The sequence below is a fragment of the Eschrichtius robustus genome, chromosome 5, assembly GCF_028021215.1.
Source record: "Eschrichtius robustus isolate mEscRob2 chromosome 5, mEscRob2.pri, whole genome shotgun sequence".
Lineage (NCBI taxonomy): Eukaryota > Metazoa > Chordata > Mammalia > Artiodactyla > Eschrichtiidae > Eschrichtius > Eschrichtius robustus.
In genome coordinates this window covers 79,519,266-79,539,311 of record NC_090828.1, presented here as the reverse complement: position 1 = coordinate 79,539,311, position 20,046 = coordinate 79,519,266, and the positions used below count along the sequence as shown (strand labels likewise).

Sequence of the window (20,046 nt, the reverse complement as noted above, 5' to 3'; positions counted from 1 at the left end):
CTATGGCTCTAAAGTAATGAGGACAGATCTTTTGCTTTTTAGAAAGGATACTCTATAAACTTAAGCACAAGCCATTATTGGTTGGCACTCCACCCTTTGCCCATGCCTTTGCCACAAACTGCCAGCCCACTGGATACAGACGGGGCAGATCCCCTGAGGTTAGGATTGGATCCCACAGCTATTTCTAAAGCGTTATAAGCCAAGCCATAAGGAAAGCTTGCTGAACACAAGTATGGATAGAGTTTTGAGAAAGTCTACACTTGTGCATTTTTTTTTTTTAATTGAAGTATAGTTGATCTACAATGTTGTGTCTGGTGCATTTAACAGTACTTTTTTTTAAGTTTAATTTTTTTTAGTGAAGTCTAGTGTAAGGGGTTTGCTTTTGTTGAAGTTTTTATTTGTAGATCTTTAAAAATAAATAATGCTCATCCATCAGTGGTGTTTGTTGCAGATTTTATTAGTTACTAGCTTAACACCAGTTTATATTGTCTATCATCAGCTTTATAACTAACTAACTTCAGAACTGGATTAGAAATAAGATTGTCAGCAGTCAGTCAGCAAGGAAAAGGTGAATATCTGCCATTTTTTTAAAAATGTGTTTTTAACATGTTTAGAACTCTTGATTTAGAAAAGAAATACTGTTAAACATTTTCATAATGGAGAAAGATTCTGGGTTGATGCAGCAATAAAATAACAACAATGCAGAAACTTTAAAAATGTCTATTCTGAAATTAAACATTTTAAAACCCAAAGGAAAATTTAATAATGGCAATTAAAAGACCTATATGGGTTTAATGTTGTCTCGTTTTATGTGCAAGTCCAGAAGATAGAAGTCTAGTTTAATAATTGGACAGATTAGTTGTACTAACCTTTGTTTTACTGGTGAATTATTGGGGTACATATAGAAACAAGTTAAGGGATGATACAACCATGAATCATATTGACACAAAAACCACTAGGCAGCTTCAGAACTCGGGGAATAGTGGAGAGTCTAAACTGAACTACTGACGGCAAGATTTGTAGGTGCTGTAGACAGGTGCAGTGCTTTGAAGTTCCTAAATAGCTTCAACATAGTTGGCTGGGAGCATGCCGGTCCTGCCAGTCCTCTGCACGGTGCCATACATCCAACCTTCATCAACAGCTTGAACGTTTACAATGGCATCTCCATCTTTGAAGGACACCTCATCTGCATCTGCAGCCATATAGTCATACATGGCACGGAAGATTTTCTATCGGTAAAGACGAAAAAGGGAAATATATATTAGATTTGCAACAGTTAACCCGAACACCTAATTAGTTTCCACCAACTTAACTTGCACAAAACAATGTGCAACTACCTACCACTGAAACTAAAAGACAACTCACAAACTAGGAGAAAATATTTGCTAATCATATATCTAATAAGGGATCACTATCCAGACTATATAAAAAAAACTCCTATAATTCAATACTGAAAAGGGACAGGGGCAAAGGATCTGAATTCTCCGAAGGAGATGATAAACCAAGAGCCAAGAAGCACGTGAAAAGATGCTCGACATCGTTAGTCATCAGGAGAATGCAAAACTACAATGAAATACCCCTTCACACACACTGGAATGGTGATAATCGAAAAGATAGTAACAAGTATTGGGGAGGATATGGAAAAATTTGAATCTTTATAAACCGTTGGTGGGAAAGGAAAATGGTGCAGGCACTTTGGAAAACAGTTTTGGAAGTTCTTCCCATTTTAAAAGAGTTACCATGTGACCTAGCAATTCTACTCCTAGGTATATACACAAGAGGAATGAACATAAGTCCACATAGTAACCTGTACACCCGTATTCATAACGGCATTATTTGTAACAGCCAAAAAGTGGAACTAGCCCAAATGCACACCAACTGATGAATGAATAAAGAAAAGGTATTCCCATACAATGAAATATTTGCTAATAAAAAGGGATGAAGTACTGATAAATGATAAAACATGGACAACCTCAAAACATTAAGAAGCCAGTCACAGAAGACCACATATTGTGTGATTTCATTTATATGAAATATCCCAAATAGGCAAATATATACAAAAAGTACATTGGTGGATGTACTAATCTAGTGTTTTGGAGAAAAAATTTGAAAAATCATAGCAATATTGCATGTTTTTCTCACTTTGGGAATTTGGGAGCATACCAGTAGTAAAAGTTTCTGGAAAGCTAACCTCCACAATGTTTTTTTTTAAAAAAAGAATTGTAGCATGGTGGGAAAGGAAAATGGGGCATTACTAATCAACAGGCATAAAGTTTCAGTTAAGCAAGATAAATAAACCCTAGAGATCTGTTCTAGAGATCTCTAGGGATCTGTACACAACCTTGAATCTATAGTAAACAATAATGTATTATACACTTAAAAATATAAGGGTAGGTTGATCTCATGTGTTCTCACAACAATGAAATAAGGTTTTTAAAAATTGTAACAATTTAGAGAAAATTTGAAAGCGCCCAAATTTTCTTCATAGGAGCAGTCACTGGTTAGTAATTTGGTATGAGACCTACATATTTTTTCCTAGCATTCTGAAATATACACAACATATATTCACATTCAAGGATAGGTTCCCCCCTGCCCCACATAAGTGGAATACTACTATAAATAGTACTCTGACTTGTTCCTTCCATTTAATATAGCTTGGAAGTCTTTCCATATAAATATAGATTGATCACATTCTTTTTCACTGCTGTAGAGAATTCCATATTTTAGTACTATCGCAAATTATTTAGCCATTTCTATATTTCTGGACGTTTAATTGTCACCATGTTTTCATCCACTAACCCTATAGTGTTTGTCTTTGGGCAGATATTTCAAAAGAAAGCTTTTAAAAGTGAAAGTATTTGGTCAAAGGCATGTGCCTTTTAAGTAAGTTTTTTTAAAAAGTTCACTACTATAATGTTCTGATGCTTTATTGTTGCATATTTCTGGTTAGTAGTCAAATAGTGAACATGTTTTTTTTGTTGGCCATTTTTATTTCTTTTGCTGTAAATTGTCTATTCATATGCTTCCAGGTTTTATTTTGAAGGGAAGGGAGATAATATGTCAATGAACTTTGGATACTTCATGCTTTTTTAGATATTAATCTTTTTGTTAAGTATAATATTTTTTCCCAGTTTGACATTTCTTTTTGCTATAAAAACATTTAACCTTTTATGGTCATATCTGTCAGTCTTTTCCTTTACTTTTCTAGGTTTTGGAACCTGCTGAGGAAGGCTTTCACCATTTCCAATTGTAAAAGTAGTCTCTATTTTTCCGTAGTATTTTAGTTTTCCTTTTTTCTTTTTTTTTCCTCTGCTGATTTGTAATTCTTTTAGGGTCCATTTTTGGACTTCATCTATTTTAAAATCTATTCTCATGCTAAATTCATATTTAATTATAATAGCTTTATAGCATATTTTGCTCTCATATGGTTAAGTCCTTTCCTATTATCATTTTCAAAATTTGCTTATTCTTGCATCTTTACTCTTTCAAATAAATTATAGGATTAATGTATAAATATTTTTAAATTTTACTAGGATTTGATTGGAATTGCCTTGAATTTATGGATTTATTTCTGGAGAAATGACTTCAAGATTCCCTTCCTGAACTATAATGGGTCGCAATACTTACTTAAATCTTTATGTCCTTTAGTAAAGATAGTTTTCTACATACAAATATTGTTCATTTCAATCCTAAAGAATTATGTTTTTGTAATATTATGAATGAGATCCAGGGTTTTAAACTAAGAGTTTTAAAGTAGTCTGGTGAATTGTGAACATGATTTGACATTTATCTTCAATGTATATTAATAGGAGATATCTAAGATATGACCAGATTACGTATGTGACATGTGCATACGCATATATTTGGGTTGGCCAAGAAGTTCGTTCGGGTTTTTCTGTAAGATGATAGGGAAAAATCTGAATGAACTTTTTGGCCAGCCCAATATATTCTGGAAGAATGATTCCAAGCCACAGATGCTTTTTAATTAATGTGAGTTGCTAATGAAGGTTTTCTGATAATTTATGACTGTTAGCATGAGATGTGTAGTAAAAGAGCATTATGTAAAATAGAAGGTTCGGTTAATTAAAAAAAAAAAAAGATCAGAATACTATAATCATTATTGCACGTATCAAAAAGTGAGAATGACTTGAGTAAGTTATTGTTACTTACTCCAGCAGTAGATGGATGAGATGGGATGGAGGATACCGTTGTCTGCTGGGTAGCAACTGAAGATGATCGTTGCTGTGGGAGCTCTGTGGTTTTAGCATGTTTGTAAGCTGAAAAGAAGGGAGAAAATAGTTTATTAGGAGAAAACGTGACTAGACCTCATTTAATCTGTGATTAGCAACTGAGCAGCACTTTTCCCCCTAATTTAAAAAGAATGATTTCCAAGAAAGGAGGAATGAAAATGAAATAGCTAACTGCATGTACCTCTCCACAATTCTAGTCCTCTCATTAGAAGAAAGGATCCAGATGTTTTTTGTTTTGTTTTTACTCAAAGCATCTCTTAACAGTAACCTCCAGGGAGCTAGCTGGCCGGCCATGGCTGTCAAGGTCAGGGCCATCCACTTGTACCTGGTGAGGTTGCAGAGAAGAAGACGCCCCCGTCGCTGTAGGTGGAGAGGTGGGCACCTTCTGAATGCTCGGACTTCTCCTCGCCGCCGGTGACGCTCAGCGCGCTGGCAGATCGAGACTGCTCCCGGCTCCGGCGCTGAGCTTGTGCTGGGGAGGTAAGATCCATTGGAGAGGGAGCAGAGGCGAAACTTTTTATAGCAGTAATGCCTAACGGTAATTGACTCTCAGTTGGCTTTTGTTTGTTGTCATGCATGCATGGTTTTAAGTAGATTTCTGTGGATTAAACCCTCAAAAACTCTTAGGATACATTTTCCAGATGACAGTTTAATCACCCAAGGTCCCCTATCCGTTAAGCGGTACAGCCAGGCTTCCAATCCCGGAGTCTGTCCTTGACTACTACTCCTTCCCTCTATCCTGCTCATTTTCCGGGCTCACTAAAATGAACAGATAGTAAGGTACACAAATTCCACCTTTCAACTTCTACAGAAAGTGCCTCCTAACTTCCAAATTTATTTAGATACAGTTTCTCTGTGTTTCCGCAATCTGTGTGCAGACCTTTAAAATTGTTCATGTCAGGGTGTAACCACTGATTTACTGGTCTCTCTTCATCAGTGGACTAGAGTATAAATCCTTTGAGATTTATAGGCACTACATATTATTTTACTTTTAACATGAATAGAAGAAGGCATAAAGTCATGTGGCCTGTTTCGTTGAGTGGCTAATCTTCCTTGACATAAAGAGAGTTGAGAAAGTTGTTAAAGGTCAATCCATTCTCTTCCCTTTGCTTATGTATTTCTTTTTTTTTCATTATTTCTCCAACAGAAAGATGTACTACCTTTTTTTCTTTAGGAAAAAAAAAATGATAATAATGGGGACTGGGGGGGACTTACCCTTAGGCAGTGAAACAACCTTTCCTAAATTGAACTTGTCTAGAAAATGAGCTTGGCCCACTAGTCAAGGAGGTGTTCTTGTGCTGAATGAGTAACTCAGGAAATTGAAAGCCCTGGAGGAGACGAACTTCTGAGCCTAAAAGCCACTGGCGCTAGCCCACTAAATGGTGATGTTTACATCGTAAGCCTTTTGTGGCATCACGTACCATTAATCATGTGTAAGCTTCGGGACTGAATGTTGTCTTCTGCTGGATCATAGTCAAAAACTGAGCCAGGATTTGTACGCCAGACACGTAAACCTGAAAGTGAGATTCAGGATCAGCACAGATGTTCTTAGACGCTTGCGATAATTTGGAGACCAAGGCATGAACCTAAACAACCACAGGCGGATTGAATAACACTCATTGAGCTTAGTTCTAGGAGGGGAACAAAGCATAAAGTAGATTTCAGCTTTGCAAACAGTGAAATGATAGGGGTTTTCTTTCACATCTAATGAAAACACAGATTGAGGTCCTCTGGCCTTTGCTTTGCTCTAGATAATGTCACTTGTGTTCTTCTACCTTCCTTAACTTAACGTTGATTTTTCTCCCCAGGCCCCAATTACCTGTAGTAGTTTCCTGATCCTGGTCATTCCGTTTTTGTTCCATTTCTACCACTTTTCTCTGAATACCTCGGTAGTTAATGTCACTGAAGTCCTGTGTGTTCTTCTTTACTCGTTCAGTGATGGGGTCTGTCACCACTGGTGTGAAGCAACCCTTGTGTTTCTCGAAGTCTTCATGATATTTCACCTGAAATTTCACGAATTCACTTGGTGAAAATAGGATGGTGTGATCATTTCCTTTTTTACGTGTTCCAACAGGCCGCCCACCCAATCTGAGGAATTCCTGACTCACCGTTGAGATGTGGCGTTGGGTCTCCCTCACCCGTCTCATCTCTGGCGTGTCCAAGACATAGGCAGCTTTGCCTTGTATTTGTTTCCGGAAGCTATCAGAATAAAGCACCTGGCAGAGGAGAGACCATGAATGAGGACAGGTTGTGGTACCGTCCTAATTCTGAAGCCTCAAAACCTTTCCAACAGATGGAGGTGAAAGGAGCTGGGGAGGGAAGCTTGAGTCACCTGAAAAGCCCCAGCTAGCCCGTGACTGACAGAGGAACAGTTAGCATGAGGGTGGACAGGCAGGGCTTGAATGAGACAAAGGATTTCTTTTGAGTTTGAGGAGACAGGGCAAAGTATAATTTTGAAAGGAAGCGGAAAAAGTGATCTCTTGAATTTGCTGGGAATTGTAGCACCAGCACATTGGATGATATTTGGAGCTAAACGTGATACTGACATTTGAAAGAACTATCCTTTAAAACAAGTGATCATTTTTTGAAGGATTATGTCCAGATTTCATAAACCAATATGCTAATACAGAAATCAAAGTCTCAGAAATGAAAAACCCAAAATATCAAAGTCAGAGAGGGCATCCATTTCAGAGTATTAGCTGTTTCATAAAGTATCTTAACAAAGTATTGCTGAAGATTGAGGATGTTAGGAAGTCAATTTGTTACACTTGGTTACATAAGACTACCTCAGAGTAAAGTGAAAGGGAAAACACTGGCAATTAACTTGTTATGTCTTAGTACAATCATTTGGAATTTAAAAGCACAGTTATGTTAATTTTAGTGTGAAATTTCAGTTGAATAAAAAAAAATGCACGTTTTTATGGTGTTAAAATGTTATTTTCCAAGATGTTGCATTTCTCTCTCTCTTTTTGTTTTAGTGTGTTTTTCAGTTGAATGAGAAAGACACTTTTTTATGATGTTAAAATGTTATTTTCCAAGTTGTTGCACTACTCCTTCTTTAGTCCTAGAAAATACCGAGCTAATGTTTTCTTGGTTGCGCTTAGCTCTCTCCATCTCTGGAGTGACCGGTGTCGGAGTTGCTTTTCTCATATTCTCTTTGTACAATACCTAGAGGAGCCAAGAGAGCATCCAGATATCAGAGAGCAGTAACCCAATTCTGAAAACCATCATCTAGCTGTTGTTATGGCTCAATTATGTCACACTCTATAAAAAACACCTCAAGAAGAGAAAGCCATTAAAATGTTACTGTATAAAGCAAAAAGTGAAGAAAGAATTAAATCAGGTGAGCCGGTGGGGTTGGTATGTCATTTTTAAGTAGGTAAAGAAGAATTTTAAAAGATAAAAGTTTTGGGGAAACTGTGAGATAAATTAGTGGTATAACCATGTTTGCCAGGCTTGTTAAAAGTGTCACCATTTCTTTTTTCCTCTCTCAAATACCGAGCTAACGTTTTCTTGATTGCGTTTGACTCTTTCCATCTCGGGAGTAAAGAGTGCGGGGGTAGCTTTCCCCAGGTTCTCTTTGTATAACACCTGTGAGATACAAAGGTGGACCTGAAAGTCACTAGGAGGCAGTATTCAGGCTATTCAATATAATGCAATTTGGGGGAGAAAACTCCAGGTTTAATCTATTACTATTAGTGAGTACAACTCTCTAGAAGAAAGCTTAAAAAACAGTTAATGGCAACAGTAAACGTATATCATTTAGGGGAGATTCTAAAAAGCTGGCATTTTGTTTGTTTTAACCTGGGATGGAGTTAGGAGCAGGTCAAACGGCAGGGGTTACTTTGCAAAATTAAAAGCACTTTCATTTCTCAAGACAATACCGAGCTAATGTTCTCTTGATTGCGTTTGACTCTCTGCATCTCTGGAGTGACAAGGACTGGGGTGCCTTTCCCCACATTTTCTTTGTACAAAACCTACATGAGTCCAATGGATCCACAAAGCCAAAAAGAAGAAAAGAATTACAGTTACCAAAAGATTAAACAGAACAGATCATTTGTTAGGAGGCTCAGGGTGCTAAACCATTTGGGCAATAAGGTTAGATGGAAAGAAATACATTTCCAAAACAAGTTGAGGTAGTTACAGCAAGACACACATTTCTAGGTAGGACCCTGCCCTGAAATCCTTACAGCCTGCAAGACAGAACTGCAGTTTTTGTGCCTAGTTCTGGGATTTGGGGCAGAGATGGGAAACTGCCTTCACTCTCCCACTAACCTACGCATGTCAAGCTCCTGACAGGTCATCTCACAGGACTTAGGGGCACGTGCTTGAATAACACTGAGAAGGTGGAGGCTGCTCCCTAAATAGCATAGGGAGACTGGACCCTTTTGCCACACTTGAACTCACATAGACACATCAGGAAAATGTATCCTTGCTATCATCTGTGCTCTGCCTCTTGCTTTAGTTAGTTCAGTACATCATCATACGTAGTAAGGAAAAATGTTTTCAGCAATTAGATCACTATCATGGTAAGTCAATAGGAAACATCGTGATAAATTCCCAGCCTCACTGTCACCTCAGTGTCATTCTTGGGGTCACAGGAGTTTCGGGATATGGCATTCAAGAGGAAGAATTCTGTCAAAGAAGTGGTTCTCGAAGTTGAGGTCCCTGGATAGCAAGGTCAGCATCACCTGAGACCTTGCTGGAAATGCAAACTTTCTGGCCCACGCCAGATCTACAGAATGAGAGAGCGTGGGGTTCCCAGTGATTCTGATGCACACTAGTCTCAGGAGCCCTGCGTTCCAGTATCCGAGGAACCTGCAGACAGTGTAGATGCGGAGGGCCGCTGGCGCTTCACTACGTACGCTAATGTCCCCACACAAACCCCAATCCCCGGGCAATCTATAAACGTAAAATATCACAGAGCGCAGGCTTACAGAAAACGGCTTACTAAAATTAGCAGCTGAAGACCATGATAAATACAGAAGAACAAAGTGAACTAAAATTGGTAAAACAAAAAACAGTTCGAGTGACACTTTCATTTTTAAGTAAATTGACATTCATTTGCCAAAACCACTACTGGATCTTAATTTATGTCGTTATCCCTGAAGGAGAGGATTAGGGGTTATTTTTCCCCAAGGTCTCTTTGTCCAAATCTGGCAGGGTAAATTAGAACCTAAAGTCAGGTGCAAAAACACAACAAAATCACAACTCCAATGCCTAGAAAGAGCCCTGTCACACCTACTACGCCACTCCCCAAATTTCACAAGTACGTAAAACAAAGAGACCTTAGGGGTAATGGATAGTAAGTTTGGGGAGAGAGGAGCAAAAGGATGATTTGTTGGAAAATCTGTTAGTTTCTGATATTAGAACTTTAAAATATGGATTAAAGCAAACTTATTATGCGGTTAAGTCTAGGAGTAGCTCTAAAGGGAAGAAGGATAAATGTGATTAAGAAATTCACAAAATTTCAGTTGTCTTTGAAAAGTAGGATTAATATGTATTATTTTAAATCATTAAAGAAGTAGTTTCTTTTTTTTTTTTCTTGCCAAAGTACCGAGCTAATATTTTCTTGATTGTGTTTGACTCTCTCCATCTCTGGAGTGACAGGTAAAGAGGTTCCCTTGCCCATGTTTTCTTTGTATAACACCTGTGTGATGAGAAAGCATCCAGAAAAACAACCATAAGTAACATTACATTTGTTTTGAGATTTTAAGGGTCAGTTCAACTTCCTTGTTATCAAATGACACAGTAGTCCGAGGAGCCAGGAGTTATATGCTGACAAGATGCCACAAAAAAATTTAATGAGAGCCACTCTTGGGATTAGGAAACTGACTGTATCTGGGGTAGCAGGGCTCTTAGTTGCTGGGGAAAGACTGGAGTTATCCTCCCAAACAGTCACGTGGGGATTTGAGATGGTTAGAACTTGGTTGTGTTGTTATCCAAGCAAACTAAAAGAAAAAAGGTTTCAAAAAATATTTTTTTAAATGCCAGATGGAACAGAAATCAGAATTAACTTGAAAAAAAAAAAAAGAATCCATAGTAGTACCACAGAAATGTGAAAGTATCTCCTTTTGCTAAGTGAGGTATGTTAGAAGCAAAGGAAGGGAAGTGGATTTAAAAGAAGAATAAATGTTAAGAATCAGTTTAATTATGAGGTTAAATGGCATCTATTTTCCCTTTCTTTCCAAAATACCGAGCTAAGGTTCTTTTGATTGAGTTTGACTCTCTGCATCTCTGGAGTGATGGAGATTGGGATCCCTGTGCCCAGGTTTTCTTTGTATAGCACCTGTGTGAAAGGAAAGCATCCAGAACAAAAAGAGCAATCAACCACTCTCCCCTTCTTGCAGAGCAGTTGGGAGTAGAAGGACAAAGAGGAAGAGAACAAGTTAGAGGAAGGGAAATACCAGAAGCTTCTAGATCCAACCTGTAGGAGCCTAAAGACATCCTTAAAGCAAGGGAATGCAGGAAGGAGCAGGGAGACTAAGAAATCTGAAAGGAGAATTTTACTGTTTTGTTGAACTAGTCTCTGCATCACTGAGCAAAGGAGAGCACCATGGAAGGGAACGATGAGTTGCGCCCCCCAGCTTGTTGTGAGGTTGGGGAAAAAAAGAAAGGGCAGAGACAGCAGGAGAACCAAGGAAGAGATTTTGATTTGGAAATGTTATTAATAAACCACATAAGGATATTTAGGTTTTATAAACATTGCATATATGAAGATGCATACACATGTCTTCTTTTGCTGATTTTCAAAAGAAGTCAAGGTATTTAATTTTTAGTTTAGGTGAACATATTGGGAAGAATTAATTATATTTAAATGGAGAACAGTGACAAAATGCTAAAAAAAAAAAAAAAACCCTGAAAATATCTATACAAATACCAGTAGAGACCAAGAAAAGTTAGAATAGGAAATGAAGCCAACAGTTTAAATTTATTTGCAGAATAAATTTTTGTAAGCTTTACGTTCAAATGAAAGTTGCCAAAGCAGGATAAGTGGGTGCCTAGAGACTGGGAATGCTATGTTTTTAAAGGTTGGAATATCATATTGAACATTTTTTAAGTGATGTTAATGTTTAACCAAAATGGGGAAACTGATTCATGGGAAATGGCAGCATTAAGTTGCAAACAAGACACAAGACATGTCAAAGTTTTTACTGGGATAAGTTGATTAGGTTTTAAAATATAGCCATTCATCTTTTAAAAAAATGGTTTAAAATTAGTTAAAGGGTCTTTGTTTGTTTGCTTTTTAAATACCGAACTAAAGTTTTCTTGATTGTGTTTGACCCTCTCCATCTCTGGAGTGATGGGAACTGGAATCCCTTTCCCGATGTTTTCTTTATACAACACCTGTACGATACAAGAAAGCATCCAGAAAAAACAAGAGCAGTCAAAAACAGCCCTTTCATCTATCGTGTAAGGAACGTACTATGAAACACAGACGTCAAACAGGAAAGACAAATTCACCAAGTCAATCTGTTTTTTCAAGCACAGATCTGGATGAAAACATGCTCCATATTTCCTTGGCTAAAGTGCCAGTGTATTTGATGTTCAACTTTTAAGCTAACTCATATATTAAATGTTGGTTTTCTGTGTTAGGAATTAAGAAAAAGAAATCAAATTAATTTCATAAAATTACTAAAATGCTTAGTGTACAATAGAAAGGTTATTTTTTAATTAGATGGGCAAATATTTATTTTCCCTACACAGAACATCTGTTTTACAGAATAACAGATATTTTAAACCCTAGGTCAAATCTATGCAATATAGGAAATTGGTCTTTGTTGGGTAAATTCAAGTTATAGAGGTGGTCAAGTCTAAATACATAGCACTGTTTATCTTCCATAGAATCTTAAAGGCTCTATGCACCAGTGGATAAAAATTGTCTAAATGCAACCTATGTAAAAATTAACACAAATGGTTACTTAAAAGAAAGAAATTGTCCAGGATCATCAGGATCATTAATATCTCAAATAGATATGAACAATAATATACTTACTCTAATACAGAAGAAAATGATTTTTAAATAGTTTTGAAAATTAATGTAAACCTTTCCAAAAGAAGGAATAATAATAATAGTATAAACCTACAGGGAAAACAGTGAAAATAACATTCCAAAAATAATATTAATTTATACCAAAAATTTAATAAAATCAAAAGGTTGTTAGTGAATGGTAATTAAAAACAAAGAAAAACAAAACAAAACAAAAAGACAGTGGGACCAAAGAAAGTTACTTAATTGTGTGAAAGAATCAAACTTTCAGAAAATATTTAAATGGACAATTAAAAAACATTTTGGAGCAAAACTTGCCCTACCTACCCCCCAGCCCCCAAAAAAAAATCCAGCTAAATTTTCCTTATGACATTTGATTCTCCATCTCAGGCATAAGTAAATCTAAGTTCCTTATATAAAAGTTTCACAGACTATTGAGTAGTATAGAGTTTTTTAGCAACAAAAATATTAATAAAAGAGAAAATAACATTAAATATAGACTCACAATCTAATTTGTATATATATATATTTTTTGTATATTTTTTAAAAGATCAGAAGATCTGAATTTCTATTCATGGAATGGCTTGTTTAGAACAAGTATCAAGATAAGATTGCTTTGGGTTCCAATACTGAGTGATTTTCTTTCTTTGTGCTCTGTTTATCCAGATAGGATCTATGTTAAGCTAAACCTTGTCCCCAGCAAGGGCCACTATTTCTACACATGGCCTCAAGTCCTGTGTCTTTTCTTTCAATGCTAACGCAGCTACATCAAATAAAAATAGTCCCAAGTAAATAAAGCTATAGTGTTTGGGGATTTTGGACATCAATTAACTTCAAAAGTCCCATAAAACATGAAAAGGGAAGGAAAGGAATCAATGAAAAGTTTTAAGGGACTGTTATAGGAAGTATAAAATGTTAGAATCAAATGGTGAGTAAAAGATCTGGAAAACAGAAAAATTTAGTTGATGAGATTTTTTTTTTAAGAAAAATGTGTTAAACTGATTATTTTAAAGGGACTAACAGAAGTTCTGTTTTATAGAAAGGTATTATCATTTTTTTTAATACGAGTTAAAAGAGCTTTCTCCCAAATACCGAGCTAAAGTTCTCCTGGTTGTGCTTGACCCGCTCCATCTCGGGAGTGACAGGGAGAGGAGTCCCCTTGCTCAAGTTCTCTTTGTACAGAATCTGTGTGCACAAAACCAACAATCAAATCAGCCTGGACCCATTGTTTAGGAAGACTTAGCTTTTAAAATAGGTTCTAAAAGTATTTTTGCTTGTTTGTTTTCATAATGACATAAAATTGGCCTAAATAACTTTAAGAACTAGAACAAGTACAGATCACCTTTGGCCGTTTCATCACACCCAGTATGAGGTCTGTCTAAGAGGCATTAATAGCGACAGAGCTGCCAGGCTGCAGGAGGAGTCAGTCACTTCTATAGGTCTTCTCTCAAAGACAAGGACTAGGCCTTATCAGAGACTACTCAAGTTAACTGAAATTTACATGCCTCATGAGTTGTTGGTAACTCTAAATTAGGGAACCAAAAAAAGGGGGGGGGGGGGGTTGGGGGAATAAAATAAATAAGTATTAAAAGCTAAATAAATATTAGCTTTCAATGATCCTGAACCTATTCCAAGGAAAGCTCATTTATCTCTCTTGTGATATACCAAAAATAGCTGAGCCAAGTAAATCTGTATTTCTGAGTTACTGTGAATTGCTATGTTGTCTTTGGAATGAAAATGTTCAAGAATCACATTCTTTTAAGAAGAGTTGCAAACACAAAATACATCAAACAGCGCCACAATAAATACAAATAAAATTCTAGCTATCATTATCCTTTCGGAGGCATGTTAGATTTTACTTTTGACTTGTGCCACACCAGTTAGAAACACCTACTGTTATTCAAGGGGAATTTGAGGAAGGAAACACTAAGTATTACAGGTTTTTAAGGAACATGATCAATAGCTACGTTTTAGGAAAAACATAGTTAAAATTTCACAGCAGAACTAAAATAAATACTAAATCAGATTTGGGTTGAAAACTGAGGTAATATTTGGTATCATTATTTTCATTATATGAATTTAGTATTTTTACAGGAAGAAAATTATATATTGGTAATGTGTTAAAAATATTATTTTAAATAAAAATTAAGGGATTTAATTTTTTGGCCCCTAAGAAATACCGAGCTAAAGTTCTCTTGATTGCGTTTGACTCTCTCCATCTCTGGAGTGACAGGGGTTGGGGTTCCTTTCCCCAGATTTTCTTTGTACAAAACCTGTGAGATACAAGAAAGTACCCAAAAGACATTCAAAACAAGCACAAAGATTAGGGAAGAGAGAAGATGGGGGGCAGGGGGTGGGTGTGAGGAGGGAATTTTTTAGTGAGTAATATTTAGTAAGGATAATGCTTTTATTTTTTACTTCACATTTTAAGGATAAACTCTACAATGCTACTTCTGGGCATGAAAAGGTACCACAGAAAGCGTTGAGTTATAGCATATGAGTAGAATGATGAGGAATCTTATGTTAATTCTATTTACAGTATTTCAGACCTAAGTGCTCACACTTGTCAGTCGCCAAAAGTGTTAAAATACCATCAGAAAATTGAGTCATTTTGTGTAAGTCCAGATGGTCTTGGTCAGGTGGAACACACATACACACACGGACACACACAAAATTGGTGTTAAGATGTTGCTTTTTAAAAAAGGATGATGGGTTATTCCGGTAATTTTTTAATGGGAAATCAAGTATCTTATTTGATATATTTGTAAATACCGAGCTAAAGTTCTCTTGATTGCGTTTGACTCTCTCAATCTCTGGAGTGACAGGGGTTGGAATGCCTGTTCCCAAGTTTTCTTTGTACAAAACCTGTAGAAGATAATTAGAACACCTAAAAAAGTAAAATGACCACGAATCCTTTGGATTACAGCTATATGCGGGCTATTTGTTGGAAACTCATAAAAGCAATCTAGCCTTCAAACATGACACTCAGGGAATAAGGAAGGAAATGCCACAAATATCTATGTTCTCTCTTCAAAAGTAGTAATTTTACTACCTTGAAGACTGTACTAAATTATGCATTTTCTGTAGTCAACATTTAGTACATTCCTAAAATGCATTAAATAGTGCTAATGAATTTAACAATGAAAAAAGTCTAACCATTTCATAACATCTAGCATTAGTCCCTTGAATATAGTGGGTCCACAATAGATTTGTACTTCAATAAATAGGTGGCTTGGCTTAGATTTTTCTAATCATGTGATCCTCTATTCCTTCACAGTTGTTGAGAATTTTCTGTTTGTTTTGTATTTTCTTCTGAAAATTCCTAGCTGGCCTTTAGTCTGCAGGTACCCTTAATGCAAGGAGACTTAAACAGTTTATTTTTCCAGGAAGAGCATTTTTCTCTGAAATTTTTACTGATGATTGCTGGATCTTGCCAATTAGTGTTTTTGAACAGGGAAAAGTCCCTATTTGCTCTGGGTAGTGTCAAAGGACTGTAAATGTTAATGAAACAAGTAAGGAACTTCCAGAGCCTCTTAGCTTCTTCCATTCCTCCCTCCCTCCCAATGTTAAGAATTTTCAGTCTAAAGGAAGGGATGAATTCTTTTTAAATGGATGGATTCTATGCTGCACTAGAGCACAGGCTGGGGAGCAACACAGACATCCTAGGGATTTGTGTCACAGATTAATTCCTAAAATCACTGACAAACTAGTGTTGATATCTTTTCTTTGCTAGGAAACCTTTTGGGATCTTTAAATATCTCCCATCTTGGTACAAAGTTGTATTTCTTTACTGGGCAAGGCAACGGAACAGATCGTGGACCACAGAACAAAACAAAATCAGAGAGAGGCAAGAAGTTGCAATCAGAAGCAGCAAAGGAGATGCGGGCTGGTTTTCCTGGATTAGTGGACATGTAATTCTAAATGCAGTCTGTACCACTGGGAGCCAGAGTATAAGAAGGGAATGCGAAGGGAATGAGGTCTAAATAATACAAACGACTAGCAAGAGAAACAGCAACTGTCTTCTCATGGAAATTAAATGAGAGTTCAGGCCTCCAGGGGCCAGGCGGATCTCTGAAACCAAGATCCTCACCTTTTATTGGCCATAAACTATTTCCCAAACTTCACACAATCTTTTGCTAGTAGCCAGCAATTGCTTAGAAACTGCTTCCGGATGGAAGGGCGGCGCGCGTGCGCGCTGGGGGAGGGGGGGAGGGGGACGGGGGGGTGGGCGGAGACGCGGCTAGCAGGACAGAAGGTCGGGAGAAATGTGTGCTAAACCTGATATTTCAGGTGTGGGAGAATCCCACCTCCGCCAAAACACACACAGCGCACAGGTGCCTGCGATTTCTGTTAGAGAACAGGGTTAAGATATAATATACCCTTGTGGGTAGATGACAGCCAGCGCCTTCAACACGCGCTGTATTTACAAGGAGAGAGCAGAGGATACAGGGCAAGGGAGGGGAGGTGGCTGCGGAGACATTGCTAGGCTGCCTAGGGTCTTCCGGACCGTGGAGAATGCCCTGAGGTATATACATCCATGCATGTAGACATATTTCTTTTCTATTACTTTTATGTTTATATGTATATGCTTTTGGTTAACTACCTTGAGATCATCCCAATAAACTTATTACTACAGTCGGCACATTTTACTTGAGAAACTGCAGGTATGATGAGCAATCACGAAGCCTAGTGCCTTGTGCTCCTTGATTACGTAAAGACAGAGCTTCCTCATCTGCTTTTGCAAACCGCACTGCCGCTCACAGGGCAGGGAGGGTTCGCGCCATCCCCGGCCTTAGGAAGCCCAGCAGAAGGGAGACGGGGTGAGACAAGCCAGCCGGCGGGGGGAGGGCTGAGCATGGGGGAGGGGCCGGGGGCGCGTTACCGAGCTGATGTGCTTCTGTGTCTCCTTGACGCGCTTCACTTCAGGCAGGTCTGGGATGGGGGTTCCTTGTCCAACCGCCTCCTTATACTTCACCTGCAGGTGTAAAAGTGGGAACGTGTGCGTGCGTTTGATTAGTAGCCCCGCGATATGCGAAGTCGCAGTTTAAACAGCACAAAACCTATACTTAGGGGGAAGGGGGCCACATGCTGATACTGGGTCCGTGCCAAGGACACGGACATTTGGGCTCTCTCTGGTCTCTTTGGGGCTGGGGTCCACACTCAGACTGAAGCCCCTTCTCTTCCCTGGGGTCTCCCATGTCTTACAGCCACAGTTCGTTGGCCCAGGATGGACACACTCACATATACACACCCAGGAAGAGCCATTCTCTGACTCTCACAACTGCTACTTTCTTACAGGTGACAAGGAGTCTCTTCTTGACAAAACTTGAGTCAGGCTCCTCTGAACCTTCTTCCTAACTAGGCCTTGACCTTCAGACTTCCGAGACCATCTCTGCACCTCCCAGTTTTAGCCAGAATCCTGCTAAGTCAGTTTAGCCAAAATCCCCCACCCTGGATGTCTCATCATCCTTGATTATCTGATCAAATTCCTTAATGCCCTCCCCACCCAGTCCCCCAGGAGAAGTCTGATCACCTTGACCTGCCTCCAGCAAAAATCCTGATAGGTCGGTTTAGGCAGAATCCCCCATTTACCCCCGATGTTTCTTCTGAGTAATTTTCCATCCACTGATCCCTTCCCCACACCCCGCCCTCCCCATCCCCCCATCCCTGTCCGTCCATCCCCGCCCCCATAAGTCCCTCCTTTCCCTTGTTGTATTCAGAATCGAGCTCAGCTCTATACTGAGATCTCTTTTCCCCTATATCGCAATTGTCCTGAATAAAAATCTTTTTTGTTGTTGTTGTTTTAACTGCTTAAACTACTGTCCAGCTCTGGTTTGCTTTGACACAGGCCTCTCCATTTTTTATATCTAACCAGCCCTCATGAAAACTGCCTCGGCACTGCATTATGAGATGACCCTTATTTTAGCAACTTAAGCTGCTTCTGGTGACAAAAGTCATGAGTGCAGCTCAGACATCAGTGTAAATCGTCAAAGGCGAGCAGAAAATTTTGAAAGTGAGTCCCCAGTGGCTGTCTTTACCGAGCTAATATGGTCCTGGGTTTGCTTCACTCTCATCATCTCAGGTGTCTTTCCAATCGCCGTTCCTGGTGAGACATCTTCTTTATATAAAACCTGGGCATTCAGAATCGGGACAGTGTTACACAGAAGAAAGGAAAACCCAGCAATTCCTGAAGAAAGACTAGGAAACTTGGCTTCTGTGAAAACAGAAGCCACTAGAGAATGTTCTTAGGCAAGTGCTGGAGTATCTGGACTGTCTTCTGCATCAGCGTCAATAACTCAAACCATGCATACAGCACACGTCTCAATTGCCAGATCTTGAGATTTCTTTTAAGATTATCATACTGTATTAATACATGATGAGAAAAACCAGAAAATGTCGATTAAAAAACCCTCCCATGTGAAACACAAAATCCATTAAAGAAATACAAAGTCAGTCAGTTATTTTGGGAAAGGATAATAAATCACAGTGTCAGAAAGAAATCCGTCTTCTGGAGCAAGACAACACATGTTACTGATCTGGGATTAAAAAAGTTAAAAAGAAAGAAAAGCTCCTTTGTTAGCAGATTTAAGTTGTTATTTCAAATGGTCTCTGGGGTGATGATTTTAGAGCAAAGTATGCGGAATTTTAACAAATAACTGCTAGCATTAACTGAGGAGGTTAGATGTTAATTGTCTGAATCAACCTACGGCTAGTATATTTTTAAAGAGGAGACTGATATTATTAGGTTAGCATTAAATGGAAAATAAATAGTAAATATACCGAGCTGAAATTCTTTTGATTTTCTTTAACACGCAGTATTTCTGGCGTGTCTTGAACAACTGTAATTTTTCCTTTATTGTTTTTAAGGTCACACTGGTATTGAAGCTATGGAAAAAGAGCAAACATCTTGGTAAGAGTTTGACATTTTATATATTGTATTGTCCAATATTGTGTAAAGGAAGTTAAAACCTTATATTTTTAAAACAATTTCTACGCTACAATAATCATAGTCAGATAGCCAACGGGAATTTCTTTAATAAGAATTTTGTGAAGAAACTAAATTTTTAAAGCCCTAAAACTAGTTTAAAAAAAAAAAAAAAGTATATCTCTTGCCTAGAATTAATTTTGAAAAAGATGTCACCACCAATGGAAGATGGTGATAGTTCATATTCAGTGACAGGAAACCACCAACAAAGTGAGAGATGGGTCTTTCATGCTATGAGTCGGGATTGAGATATAAGGTGAGCCCAGAGGAGACAGGAGCACACAGCTCCCGGGTGGGGCGTGGGGGAGGTGTGGAGGGCTGCTGCAGGTAGATATGCAAGCATGTGTGCCCAGAGGCATCCTTCTGGCCCCACCTCATCCCAGGTACCAGTGAGCTGTGTCTTAGATTCAATAACAACTCACAAGGCTGAAGTTCTTTTGGTTCTCCCGGATCCTCTGCATCTCTGGGGTGTCCAAAACGGTCTCATAACATGACATGCACTTCTCTGCATCTTCCTTGTACTTTTTCTGGAAATAGATTCCAAGAAATAAGGATAGGGGATAACACAGGGATATGGGCCAATGGGACCTAAAATAGCCCTTCCTGCTCAGCAGAGGGGAAGTCCTTTATATTTTTTTGACTATTTAAGGATGTTAGGGAGTTATAAAACAGAGCCCTCGGGGTCAGTGAGTGCCACGCCTTTTCTTTCTAGGAGAACTGAGCCCAGGCAATTAATAGGACCTATTGTCATGGCAAAGCTGGCAGAGGGAGGCCCCTGTGGACTGGTTCACACGAGGGAGGGTGACAGCCCCTGAGGTTCC

At 38.3% G+C, this 20,046-nt stretch overlaps 1 protein-coding gene across 2 annotated transcripts in view; it reads right to left on the bottom strand.

Annotated features, from left to right (window-relative positions):
* Positions 1-726: 726 nt before the first annotated feature.
* NEB (nebulin) overlaps positions 727-20,046 on the bottom strand; it is a 229,140-nt gene continuing 209,820 nt past the window's right edge. The window contains exons 150-168 of one of the 2 annotated variants that reach the window (XM_068545120.1): positions 19,648-19,752; positions 19,021-19,125; positions 18,279-18,371; positions 17,123-17,215; positions 15,013-15,105; positions 14,421-14,513; positions 13,333-13,425; positions 11,505-11,597; positions 10,447-10,539; positions 9,808-9,900; positions 8,135-8,227; positions 7,749-7,841; positions 7,326-7,418; positions 6,359-6,466; positions 6,070-6,253; positions 5,672-5,764; positions 4,576-4,722; positions 4,171-4,277; positions 727-1,229 (exon numbers count right to left, since the gene is read on the bottom strand). In XM_068545120.1, the coding sequence (XP_068401221.1) occupies positions 1,056-1,229; positions 4,171-4,277; positions 4,576-4,722; positions 5,672-5,764; positions 6,070-6,253; positions 6,359-6,466; positions 7,326-7,418; positions 7,749-7,841; positions 8,135-8,227; positions 9,808-9,900; positions 10,447-10,539; positions 11,505-11,597; positions 13,333-13,425; positions 14,421-14,513; positions 15,013-15,105; positions 17,123-17,215; positions 18,279-18,371; positions 19,021-19,125; positions 19,648-19,752 (2,046 nt within the window). In that variant the 3' untranslated portion in view covers positions 727-1,055. The remainder of the gene's footprint in view (positions 1,230-4,170; positions 4,278-4,575; positions 4,723-5,671; positions 5,765-6,069; positions 6,254-6,358; positions 6,467-7,325; positions 7,419-7,748; positions 7,842-8,134; positions 8,228-9,807; positions 9,901-10,446; positions 10,540-11,504; positions 11,598-13,332; positions 13,426-14,420; positions 14,514-15,012; positions 15,106-17,122; positions 17,216-18,278; positions 18,372-19,020; positions 19,126-19,647; positions 19,753-20,046) is intronic. The other variant, XM_068545119.1, reaches the window with a different exon arrangement.